At 45.0% G+C, this 13,129-nt stretch overlaps 1 protein-coding gene across 1 annotated transcript in view; it reads right to left on the bottom strand.

Moving 5' to 3' along the window:
• Window positions 1-998: 998 nt before the first annotated feature.
• Window positions 999-13,129, bottom strand: part of GCH1 (GTP cyclohydrolase 1) — an 80,375-nt gene continuing 68,244 nt past the window's right edge. Inside the window, exons 5-6 of the mRNA XM_033953027.1 lie at window positions 6,671-6,755; window positions 999-2,124 (exon numbers count right to left, since the gene is read on the bottom strand). Of these exons, the coding sequence (XP_033808918.1) occupies window positions 1,998-2,124; window positions 6,671-6,755 (212 nt within the window). The 3' untranslated portion in view covers window positions 999-1,997. The remainder of the gene's footprint in view (window positions 2,125-6,670; window positions 6,756-13,129) is intronic.

The following is a 13,129-nucleotide window of genomic DNA, read 5'->3' on the forward strand; positions in this document are numbered from 1 at the left end:
GCTGGATAGATTCCTAAGGGGATTTAGGGGTTGGATAGTAAAATGACAGTGCCGAACTGTGTGATATGGACAAAGAGAATATAGTTAGAGTAGGTAAGATTACCATCTAATTTTTGGGGTCTGTTTGCTTGGAAGGTGTTTAGGTGGGTTATTTGGGGAAGTAATATCTTGAGGTAGGTGAAGAATGGTTAAGATGTTTAGTGTGGGCTGGGGGGTGGGGATGGCCATCAAATATGAGTTCTGACAGCTGTGGCACTCACCTATTAGTAGTGCCAGGCTGTCTGGGGGTGGTTTAGGGAGATGCCAGGAACTGTGATCACTGGCGATATTCAATGCTGGTATTTGCAAAGCTAACTAGACATGCAAGACCACACAAAATGGAACCCTAACTTTGTCCAGTTAGTCAGGCATGGCACCGAATATTAGCCTACCTCCCTAAGTTCTGGGCACCATCAAAAACCTGAATAAGCAGTGCTGGTACTCAGATAGGGCCTGGTACCATAGGAGTCCCAATTTGGCCCACAACAGTCAATATTTAAAGAAATGACTGCCACCAGCTGTATATTGATTGTGTATTGTTTAAAAATAGTTTCAACTGCCCAGATATGAGCTTTATTTTGCAGTGATGCTGCACCAGACATGCAAATAACTATCCCGATGTTCAAAACAGTAAACTATGTTAAAAAAAAAAAAGTCATTATAGGTCCGTGAATTCTGCACTATAAATATTGTTTAAAAAATGTGCAGACAAGTTAAAATAATTGCAGGCACCAGTTCTACTTTGAGAATCGTCTTATTTATACATGAGCTTTCAGGACTCAGGTTCTACCTTCAGATGTCTCTGCAGACATGACAAAAGAATAAAATCTAATCACTCTCTGTACTATTGCAGATGTATCACCTTTCAGGCTGCAAAAGCACACGTGCAACAAGATCTATGTATAAAACATTTGTGTTGCGCCACCCCCCCCCAAAAAAAAAAAAAAAAAAAAGGGACAACCTTTTCCCCACCAAGTTTCTGTATGTTTGGTGATCAAGTACAGTAACAATTGCTTATACTTTACAACCAGCTTTTGTACTTTCACATACTGAAATCCACAAGACAGACATACTGATTGAAACAATTTTCACAATTGTTGATTGACATCACGGTTCAGAACAAACATTCTAAGACAGGACCCTTATAAGAACACATCAGTAAAAGCAGACCAACAGTTAACAGGCACCAAAAACTTAAATGGGATAATGAAAAGCTTTCATTTACTGCAGGATACCATGCACGGTAATGTCCTACAGATATGCAGAAATTTGTGGGCCTGTAATCTCCAATCTAGAGTCCCTAGCCACTTTGATTTTCAGGACACATGCCATGAATATATGCAAGTAAGTCTCAAGTGTACTCACTGTGGTATCTTGAACATTAGACTGGAGGGGAGCCTAGGCATAGTGGTCACCAACACTTCCCATTACCAACTGCTAAAATGCCTGCTCCAAAACAACCTTTATTTATTCCGAAATCTGCTTCCTTGTAAACAACCTTCCCAATATCTTTCAAGAATTCAGTGCAATCATTACCATCCAGGAAGATTTTCCTGTTAAAACTACAGAGTCGAATGGCTAAGACAGTACATCTGATGCTCGTATTTTATACTTTAGCAGCATAAATACAATCCCATTAAGGGCATTTTTTTGGAATGTGAAAAGTATTGTAAATTCCCTTTTCTTTACTTCACTTGTTTATCCACATCTCATTTAAAAATTTCATACGATATGAAACACAGAGCACGACGGCAGAAAAAAATAGGCCCATCCAATCTGCCTATCGTGTGGGAACCACGGGGCCTATCTTTAGTAAAATGGTACTTTACCAGACAGCGGCCATGTAAACATGAAATATGCTGCATACTTCACATGACGATAATGCATACAAATCACAATGGCCTGATATACAAACAATGAACAATGAGGAACCGGCAGCACACTTCCGAGGGCTCTTCTCAACTTCTTATTAATGTTAAGAACTCTTCACGTGTCTTTGGATCCTCTCGAAATACACCCAGCATAGTACTCGTTACTGTTTTGCTGTTCATTTTCTGCACTCCTCGCATCACCATGCACATGTGTCTAGGAAAGAGAAGGAATTCTTATTTAAGTCTAAGACTAGCTTTGTACACCGGTCTAAGAAGGAAGGCAAAGGGGCAAATTCCACCGTCCTACCACTGTCTAACCAGCCAATCAGGATGCGTCTCCCTCAGGCCTTGATAGGCGCCTGAAATGTAGGCCAGTAAAATGCTGGCCTACATTTCAAATAGACATGGCCGCTGAACTGATTGAAGCAAGGGAATCCCATAGAAGGGGACTTAGTCGCCTGGGCCAACCGGAATCTTGAGGCCTCCCTCCCAGTGCATTCTAGGATGCACTGAAAATGGCCCAAAACTCTGCTTGATCAGATCCCTTATGGGTGTTTCCTGCTGTGGCCACCGAGTTGATTGCGGCAGGGAGATTCCCTTGCTGCGATCAGCTCAGCGGCAACACAATTCTCTAACTGGCGCCTGTGACATGGACATCGGTAAGAGAATCGGGATGGTAAGGCAGGGTTAGGTGTCTGTCTGTCTGTCAGGACAGACATGATTCTATATAGGATGTCCATGTGCGATTCTCAAAAGTCATTTAGGCAGCTGCTGAGACTGGACGTCCTATACAGAATCCGACCCAAAATGCCTTGTTTGTTTCTTTCACATATACCATGTTGAATCTTAGAGACATCTAAGGAAGACATCAACTCACACATCTTATTTTTCCTAGATGCACATTCAACACCAATTTCAGCTAGTGGCTTTGGAGGGTTTAAGGCATGGCCTTCAGTTCTAGTGAGATGATTGATGAATCGAGATTGTTTGTTTGTTTTAAACTTAGGAATGCACTAGGGCTTAAAACCTAGGCTCTCCAACATGGAATATTGCAGAGACTATGTTAAAAATAATAAAGGAAGATCCATCTATTTGTTCATTTGTCTGGGGACAAAATTCCAGAAGAGGACCAGAAGTGTGAATATCTCAAGTGTGAAAACCAGAATCATCAGGTCATTTTTTTTCCATGAATACTCCACAATAACCCTCATTGCTCTATTAGAGAGGTCACAGGCTGCAGAATACTAGGGAATAGAATATTCAGTGAAGCATAGAGCCTGTCAAGCCACTTTGACATCCCTCCCAAATAACAGCTGCGTACACACACACAATTGTTTTCAAAGCCCTATATCCACATATCTTATATATTTAGGAGGGAATTCAAAAAACTGCGCTGAAATTCAGTACTAAGCACTATTCTATAAAGGGCATATGCAAATACTGCACCTAATTTTTGGGTGCTGGACTTAACACTTGCAGAAATCAGTTCCCAAGTTAGGTGAAGTTAGGTAGTATTTTGTAATTCCACATGCATCTTTTTGGAATGCCCTTGACATGCTCATGGCCATACCCCCTTCAGAGATATCTGTCATTGGATTTAGGCACGGTGTCTCAGAGAATGGCACATCCAGATGCACAAATCTAATGAGTGCCAATTTACTTCATTAATTGGTTGTTAGCACCCATAAGAACATAAGAAGTTGCCTCCACTGGGTCAGACCATAGGTCCATCGTGCCAAGCAGTCCGCTCCCGTGGCGGCCCATCAGGTCCATGACCTGTAAGGTGATCCTTTGCCTAAAACCCTTCAATCCCCTTTATCCCTCTATTTATACCCTTACATAATCCTATCTATACCTCTATCTGTATCCCTCAATCCCCGCATCCATCAGGAATTTATCCAATCCTTCTTTGAAACCCTCCGGAAGCGCATTCCAGGTGTCCACCACCCTCTGAGTGAAAAAGAACTTCCTAGCATTGGTTCTAAACCTGTCCCCTTTCAATTTCTCCGATTGCCCCCTTGTTCCTGTGGTTCCCGATAGATTGAAGAATCTGTCCCTCTCTACCTTCTCTATGCTCTTTATGATCTTGTAAGTCTCTATCATGTCTCCTCTGAGTCTCCGCTTTTCCAGGGAGAAGAGCCCCAGCCTTTCTAACCTGTCTGCGTATGACAGTTATTGATGGTGCTCTAATGGTGGAAATTGGAGATCACACTTTAGTAAACAGCCTTTTCTAGAGTTAGCTGATTCATTTCAGACACTTTGGGACTCATTTTCAAAAGAGAAATGTCCAAAAATGGCATTTGGACTTTTCGGTTGTCAAAACGTCCCAAGGGTCAATTTTCATAACTAAGTTTTTAGACGTCTTGCAGGGCATTCACCCTTCAGGACATCTACCGGTAAATGTTAAGGGGGCATGTAAGAGGCATGTTAAGGATGGGATTTGGGTGGGCTTAGCATCTGCATATCTTGCAAGGATAATCAAACCTTTTTCAAGATATCCAGGGTGTCATTTAGAAGTTTGGAGTTAGACCTGTTTTAAAAGTGAACAAAAGGTACCCAAATTGACCAGATGAAAGTATGGCCCCTCCCACACACAGACACTCCCCCAGCTGTCACTGACCCCACTCCCTCAAAGATGTAAATTAAACAGTATATACCAGCCTCTATGAGAACTGTAGATTTAATGGGACATCCTAGAGCAGTAAGCAGGTAACCATAGAGTGTAGGACCCAGATCCAAAAGCCACTCTAACCACTACATTTATGGTAGAAAGGTGAGGCCACCAAAATCCACCACAACCCTATTATACTGCCATATAGGTGCCACATGCAGGTGGTAGACAGGTGGGTAGAGTAGGCTTTGGAGGAGCTTTGGAGGACTTACCATACACTAAAAGGGAGTTCTGGTGAAATATTACCTGGCACCCTTTATGTGAAGATCACAGCAGTGCCCTTTAAGGGGCCTCACTGCCCTGTTGGGTGTCTGTGTGGCCAGTCCATCAAGATGCTGGTCTCTCCCACGTCCAAACGGGCTTGATTTGGACATTTTGAACATGGACCTTTTGTATTAAAAAAATGGCCAAAAATGGTAGATGTCCTAAGGGCCAAGAGATCCAAATAAGATTTAAAAAAAAAAAAAGATTGAACGTGAAGCTGTTTCAAAAATGAATGTTTCCCCATCCCAATTTTTGGACGTCTTCCGAGAAAATGTCCAAAGTCGGACTTAGATCTACTACTGAAAATGTCCCTCCATGTAATCTACCTTTTCCCTTTTTTCAAGGTGCTCTCCCTTTCTCTTCATCTCTCAATTCAAGATGTTTTTGCCAATTCTCATGCTCGTGTTTGCTATATCATATGTGGGATTAGGAAAGGGGAAAGGAAATGGGACTTGTATTATCACCTTTTTGTAGTTATACAACCACACTCAAAGTGGTTTGCAAACAGGTACTTTGAGCATTTTCCCTATCTGAAGTCTAGGGGAATTTAAAGTTGGAATGAATAGTGATTGTGAAGTGATTACCACGTCACCAAACTAACATTGATACATTACTTGAAGGTTCTCTATATGAAAAGCAATATGCCGCTAGGTAGGCTGAAAAGCTCCTCCACCCTATTAAAATTTTCATTCAACCTCAAAATGTTGAGACTGTACACTAATACAACAAACAAGTTTTTAATTTACTGAAATGCATAGCGATTAGTGTAATATTATTGTATACACCTGCAAAAGGTTCAAAATTTGTGCACCAGTCCTATATACTCTTAGGGCTTTAAGGGGAGACATTTTGTTGATTAAGCTTTCCAATTTAGGGGCTCATCACAGAGTTAAAGAACAAATGGGAGTGTAGCACTTTGGCATAGTCTCCGTGACAGAAAATACAGAATTTCAATTTGGGGGGGGGGGAACCTAGTTGCAGCTTTTGAAATATAAGCATTCTATACTTGCACTGAACTTATATGTGCATGACTGAGCACAAGTGAGATCTCGTTTTTACTAAAGCTGCATAAGCCAAAGTTTTCCATTTTGGTTGTCAGAACAGTGGTTTGCAGTCAAGACCTTAGGACACAGCCAGCCAGTATGCTTTTCAGGATCTCTCTAATGAATATGCATGACAGAGTTACATACAATGTAGGCAGGGAATGCTAATCTCATGCATATTGATTGGTAGTATTCTGAAAAACCAGACTGGCTGGCTGTGTTCCAAGGGCTGGGTTGAAAAACATCAATTTAGAGTGACTATTTAGCCTTGTGCCAACAGGGACAACTGAGCTAGTCCTGTATTTACTCCACTGCATACAAGGAGATGTAACTCTAGGTTAGTGATTCCCAAATCTGTCCTAGGGGAACCCCTGTCACCCAGGTTTCCAGATATCCATAACTATGCATGAGAGATTTGCATACCAAGGAGGCAGTGCATGCAAATTGACCTCATGAATATTTATTGTGGATGTCATGAAAATCCGACTGGCTGGTGTTTCATCAAGTCATATTTGGGAACCCCTGCTCTAGGTTTTTAAGAAAAGCATGGCATGAATATGCCATAGAGTAAAGGCCAGGACTGGCTTAGTCTGTCCCTTTCGCTGTTTGGCACTGTCACCCCTGCAAAATGAGACCTTTGCAAATATCTACTTTCTTTTCTTTCCTATCTTCCAGTCTGGGTAAAGAAAAAAAAAAAAAAAAAAAGTTATGTGCTAAGTCTGAATGTTGCTACATGTGCAAAAAGTCTTGATTAGTAGTTTGTAGTTTCAATAGTCACTTACGTTGCCTCAACTACCACTCCCACTCCAGCAGGTCGCAAGGCCTCTGTAATTGCTACAGCAATTTGTTTTGTAAGACGCTCTTGAACTGTACATAAAAGAATTTTTAAAAAAATTTAATGTGCAAGAACAAGTTTTGGAGGGTATTTTTTTTTTCCATTTAATACACACAGAGTGGTGGATGCCCAGAAATGCCTACCAGCAGAGGCAGTAATGACCACAGCAGTGCATCTTTCCACCTCTATTGCTTCCCTGCCAATTTCCAAATTCCTGCCAATTTGTCCTTCAGATAGTTTCCCATTTTGTTAAAATCGTTTTAGAGCTTTGGAGTGCCTGGCCTTGTCTCAACATTTATATCAAACCGTATCATCTAATGATCACTGGTGGCTGCGGGCATCCACCCATTAGACATACCATCTCCATTTGCAAGTATTAGATTTAACAGCATCACCCCTTCAATGGTTGAGCAGAGGACAATAAAATAATGAATGAGTGGAACAGATAGATATGAATTACTTGTTGGCTTGGGGTTGTTTTTTACTCTTTCCAAAAAGTAAAAGGAAGTAAGGAGCACACAATGAACATAAGAATTGCCGCTGCTGGGTCAGACCAGTGGTCCATCATGCCCGGCAGTCCGCTCACATGGTGGCCCTTTAGGTCAAAGACCAGTGCCCTAACTGAGACTAGCCGTACTTAGCAGCTTCATTGCATGTCTTCTAGTTCTTGTATTTTTGGAAAGAATTATCAAGCAATTTATGCCTACCTGTTCCACTCCATTCAGTATTTCATAGACTTCTATTATATCTCTTTTGCCATCTCTTCTCCAAGCTGAAGAGCTCTAGTCTCTTTAGCCGTTCCTTATAGGGAAGTTGTCACATCCCCTTTATCATTTTCATCACCTCTTTCTATACCTTTTTGAATTCATTACATTTCCGAGATGCAGTGGCCAGAAAGCCACCATGAAAAATGTAACATTATTTCATCTATAATATTCACTGTGTGCTTTGATTTTAATGTTTATGCGACTTCAGAAGTTAAAGATGAATGTAACATAAGAACCAAAAAAATTTCCTGTTCAGCTTTAGAGACCCTCCTAAAATAGGGCAAAAGCCCAGTGATAGAGGAAATGTTTATCTAATCTCAATCTCAATGTTTATCTAATCTAATTCAACAGAACATTGCAAAAACAACTAATGGACTGGAAGTCTGCATCATGGAGGAGTGGCCTAGTGGTTAGAACAGATGCCTCAGCACCCTGAGATTGTAGATTTGATTCCCACTGCAGCTCCTTGGGACTCTGAGCAAGTCACACACTTCACTGCCCCAGGTACAAAATAAGTGCCTGTCTAAAATATGTAAGCTGGGGGTCACGTGATGTCGAGCTGCTGAGCAGACGTCGGTGGGGTAAGCTCCCGATCCCGTTCCCACCATCAGCTGTTTTTCGACCCCGGAGCGCCGCGATTTCGCCCCTGCATTTCGGCGATTACATCGCTGCCGCGTTTTTGAGGTGTTCGGAGGAGTTCGGGGCTTTATGACCAGCAGGCTGCCCCGCCGGGAGAGAGACCGCGGCCGCGTGGGTGAAGCCAAGATGGCCGACCGCGAGTCTCCACCGCCGCTCCCGGCGCCGACCGCGTGGGTGTCCGAGATTGTGGCAGAGGTGAAGCTGCTGCTGGAGGGATCCCTGACCTCAAAACTACAGCCTATCGTGGATAAATTGGACTCTGTGGACACTCGGCTGGAAACGTTGCAGGGAGAGTTTTCCTCCTACCAGCAGCGTCTCACCACTCTGGAAGATCAAGTGCAGCACTGTGAAGGGGATCACCAGCAAATGCGGGCTCAGCTTGTCGCCATGGAAGCTAAACTTGAGGACCTTGAGAACCGGTCTCGCAGGGGGAACCTGAGATTGATTGGCCTGTCTGAATCTGTGAAGGATGGTGAGCTCCATTCCTTTCTGGAAACCTGGCTGCAGCGTTCTTTAACACTATCCACAGCGCATGGTCCCCTGAGAATTGAACGCGCGCATCGCTTGGGCCCGCTGGGTGAGCCTGGCTCGAGAGCTCGCACGGTCATACTCAAGTTATTGAACTCGGCCCATAAACAAGAAATTCTGCGAGCTATTCGTACTTCGGGACCCCTGATGTATGACAACTCCAGGGTGCTGTGTTTCCAAGATTATTCTCCTGCTTTGCAAGCCAGACGGAAGGAATTCACCCCCATTTGCTCCCAGCTGTACCAGATGAAAGTTCCTTTTGCTCTGCTGTATCCTGCCCGCTTGCGGATCAGACATGCTGGTCAGACCCGCTTCTTTACTGTGGCGGCTGAAGCTCTACGATTCCTACATTCCATGCAGGCACCAGACCCGGCTCCTTGACTGCTTTGGAGTTCGTTCTTTGTTGTAGGTTGCAATAGTTTGATGCACAGAGCTCTGGGTACTGCCTCAGCTTGTTATCTCCTGGAGGCCTTCGCACCTGCTGGCCTGCTCAGGCGGGGGCCTGATCGTTGCAGTGCCTGCTTTTTGCTGGCCTGACAGCCTTGTTCTGGAGCCTGGGGCGATGGACTGTTCTGGACTTTTGTGGGACATTTCTTTTTCTTCTTTCGGGGACTGTATGGATGGTGGGGGGGGAGAGCTTGTTGGTGTTGAAGGGGATGCTATGTTCTGTATTGGAGGGGGGGGGGGTACGTCCTTCTTGCAGTTGTTGACCGGTTGGGGGAGTGGTGTGTATGAAGAGGATACGGGTGGGAAGGTTTGCATGCGGGGTGGGTGGTTTGGGTGGCACATATGGAGGCTCGCTAGGCCACTATATACTGTTTACGAGCATTTTATTGTTCTGCCCTGTAGTGGTTTATTTTGCTGCTCAACCTGTTATTGGACATCACACGTGTTCTTGGATCGGTTTATGTATGGGTTGGGTAGGACTCAGGGGGCTTTCATTTTGGATGTGTGGCGGTGGGATTGTTGTGAGGGGCTGGGGGGTGGTTCTTCTTGGTGTGGTTTATTGGGAGGGGGAGTTGGGAGCTGTTCCACAGGACCCTAGGACCACTAGTGGGTCACATGAGGGATGGGGAAGGGGCAGCGGGGGGAGGGGTGGGGGGGGTGGATATGCTGGGGGTTTCTTCTGTTCTCTTTCTATTCTTTCCTCTTTCTCTTTCTTCTTCTTTTCTTTTTCTCCTTCCGTATTCCTGGTGCCCTGTGGCTGGCTTTTATCCTTTGGTGGATGCTCGGGTCTAGATTGAGGTTCTGGGAGCTGGTCGCGGGCTGGGACGGCCTTGCTCTCGGTTTTCTTTCTGGATTTTTGCCTGATTTTTGTCTATATCCATTTTCTTATGAAGCCTCTTAGATGTATTTCTTGGAATATAAATGGTGTCACTTCGCCTATTAAACGACATAAGATCTTGAGAGCCCTGAACCGTCAGAGAGCTGATCTGGTCTTTCTGCAGGAGACGCATCTGTCAGCAGCGGAGCATGCTAAACTACAGACCTGGTGGGTGGGTCAGCATTTGGGGGCACCTGCGAGCAATCGTAAGGCCGGGGTTTTGATTTTGATTCGGAAGGGGCTACCCTTTGTTATTCAACAGCAATGGACGGATCCTGGTGGTAGGTACATCATAGCCAAGGTACTATTTAATCATAGGCCCCTGATTCTTTGTAATGTGTATGCTCCTAACACTTATGACTCTCGATTTTTCTCCTCACTTATTCGCCTACTGGGCCAACAGTCGGATGTGCCATTGCTCGTGGGGGGAGATTTTAATTGTGTTCATGATCCCTTGCTGGATAAATCACTTCCTGCTCCCCAGGATCGGATGCAGCCTACTAAAGGTATTTCTTTACTTTGTTCCTCCTTGGACGTTATTGATGTTTGGCGGACGCTTCACCCAGGTGAGCGTGACTACACTCATTTATCTAGAGCCCATGCGTCCTTATCCCGGATTGATTACTGGCTGACCTCTAGCGCTTTGTTTTCTCAGATTGAATCGGCCTCGATTGGTTCCTTTGACGTTTCCGATCATGCCATGCTATTGTTACTCTTGCACTTGGATGTCTCCCCACCGGGATCTTTCCGTTGGCGATTTCCGCTCCGTTTGTATCAGGACTCGAGATTTCAGGAATTCTTGCTTCAGAAATGGTCTGACTATCAACTACATAATATGGGCCATCGGGCTGATTCTACGCTTTTCTGGGAGGCTGCGAAAGCGGTCCTCCGTGGTGAGATTATGGCCTATTCCAGCCATCAACGTCGTGCTCGGGATAGGGAGCTTTTGCAGTTGGAACGTAGGATTGGTAACCTCCGTCGGCTTTATAGTCTATCTCACGCTTCCTCTTTGCGTTCCCAGCTCTTAGCTTCCCAGTGTAAGCTTCAGGAATTGTTGCATGCTAGAACAGTCAAGTCACTTGCTTATTATAGATATCAATTCTTTCGCCATGGGAATCAACGAGGGGCGCTTCTGGCAAAGGTGGTCCGTCGTTCGGCGGGACGTACACATATCTTGCAACTTCGAGCGGCAGGGGGGGGTTTGGTCCGGACGGACGCCGAGATTAATGCAGTGTTTTTTGACTATTATAGGAAGCTTTATTCACAGCAATCTGATTTAATGGACGGCACGGCATATTTGGATGGCCTCTCCCTTCCATGCCTGTCTGATAGGGCGGTAGCTAAACTTAATGCCCCTGTAACGGCAGAGGAGGTGGCAGGCGTCATACAGAAGGGGTCCTTGTTAAAGGCCCCCGGACCGGATGGTTTCCAGATGGAATTTTATAAACTCTTACTTCCTACGGTGGCTCCAGTCTTAGCTGATACCTTCACAGCAGCTATTCAACGGGGTGCCCTTCCGGAGTCTCTCACTTCGGCTCAAATAGTTGTGCTATTGAAACCCCATAAGGATGCAGCCCTCTCTTCTTCTTATCGCCCCATCTCGCTGCTGAATGTGGAGGCCAAGTTGTTCGCCAAGGTTTTGGCTAATCGATTGGCTTGTGTTCTTCCTGAGTTGATCGCTTCCCCTCAGGTGGGCTTTGTGCAGGGGCGTACGAGTGTGAAAAACATTAGATCTATATTGGCGTCTTTGGAATTCGTGGAGAGAACCCAACTTTCTTCTCTATTGGTCAGCTTCGATGCTGAGAAGGCCTTCGACCGGGTCTCTTGGAATTTTTTATTCGAGGTTTTAACTCGGTATGGCATTACGGGCTTTTTCCAGGATGCGATTCGGGTGCTTTATCACTCTCCTACAGCTTTTGTGTGGGCCAATGGTCTTTGTTCTCCTTCCTTCCCCATATGTCGTGGCACGCGTCAGGGCTGTCCCCTTTCACCATTGCTTTTTGCTCTGTCGTTAGACCCTTTGATCCGTGATATTCAGCTTAATGGAGCTATTCCGGGTATTCGAATTGGTTCTTCCGAATTTAAGATCTCGGCATTTGCGGACGATCTCCTGGTCCATATCTCGGAACCCGTGTTGTCTCTGTCCAATCTGATGGCCACTTTTCAAGAATATGGAGACTATTCGGGTTTTAAGCTTAACCTTGATAAATCTCTGGCGTTGGCCACATCCTCGGTCTTGCGGGATTCTTGGCCTGGATCCTTTCCCCTTCAATGGGCTTCTTCTTCGTTTCGTTATTTAGGGATTCTGCTGACGCCTCGTACTTCCGAGTTATATCGTGTTAACATTGATTCTTTATTCAGTTCTTCGGCTGAGTGTTTTGCTCGTTGGTCTCCTCTTCCTCTGTCCTTGTCGGGTAGGATCAATTTGTTTAATATGGTTCTTTTTCCAAAATGGCTTTATACTTTGCAGTTGCTCCCTTTATGGCTCTTGAAACGGGATGTTACCAAGTTACATTCTATGCTTTCTAGATTTTGTTGGGGGGGACGGCGACCAAGGGTGGCGCTGCGTTATCTGCTCGGCGCGTGGGGAGGAGGGGGACTGGGGCTACCACATTTTCGGTTATATAATGCTGCCTGTTTGATGCGTTTTTTGGGGGAGTGGCTTTCGGATCGTCGGGATTTTACTCCAAAATGTTATGAGAAAGAATTTTTTGCACCTTGGCATATTTTGTCTTTGGTGCACGCGCCCCGTTCTGCCTTGCCGGGGGCTCTTCAGGGGAGTTTGTTGTTGCACTCGCTGCGTGTCATATGGTCTTATGTGTTGGACTCCTGGAAGGGTACTCCCTCGACTACTAGATACTTACCTATTCAGGGGAATCTGCAATTCAGCCCGGGCATGGAGACTGCTAGTTTTCGTAAATTGGCATCCCGGGACTTCACGTTACTTACCCATGTTCTTCAGGCAGATGGTTCTTTAATGTCCTGGGATGCTTTGGTCCGGTCGGGTGTTTTCTCTGTGGGAGACTTCCTTGCGTTTCGGCAACTTCAACATTATGTTCGATCCCTCCCCCGAGCCGCTTTGGTTTTTCCTATTGAGAACAAATTTGCGACGCTGCTGGATCCCTATTTGGAGGATGGGTTTACAGTT

The sequence above is a fragment of the Geotrypetes seraphini genome, chromosome 7, assembly GCF_902459505.1.
Source record: "Geotrypetes seraphini chromosome 7, aGeoSer1.1, whole genome shotgun sequence".
In the NCBI taxonomy this organism is placed as follows: Eukaryota; Metazoa; Chordata; class Amphibia; order Gymnophiona; family Dermophiidae; genus Geotrypetes; species Geotrypetes seraphini.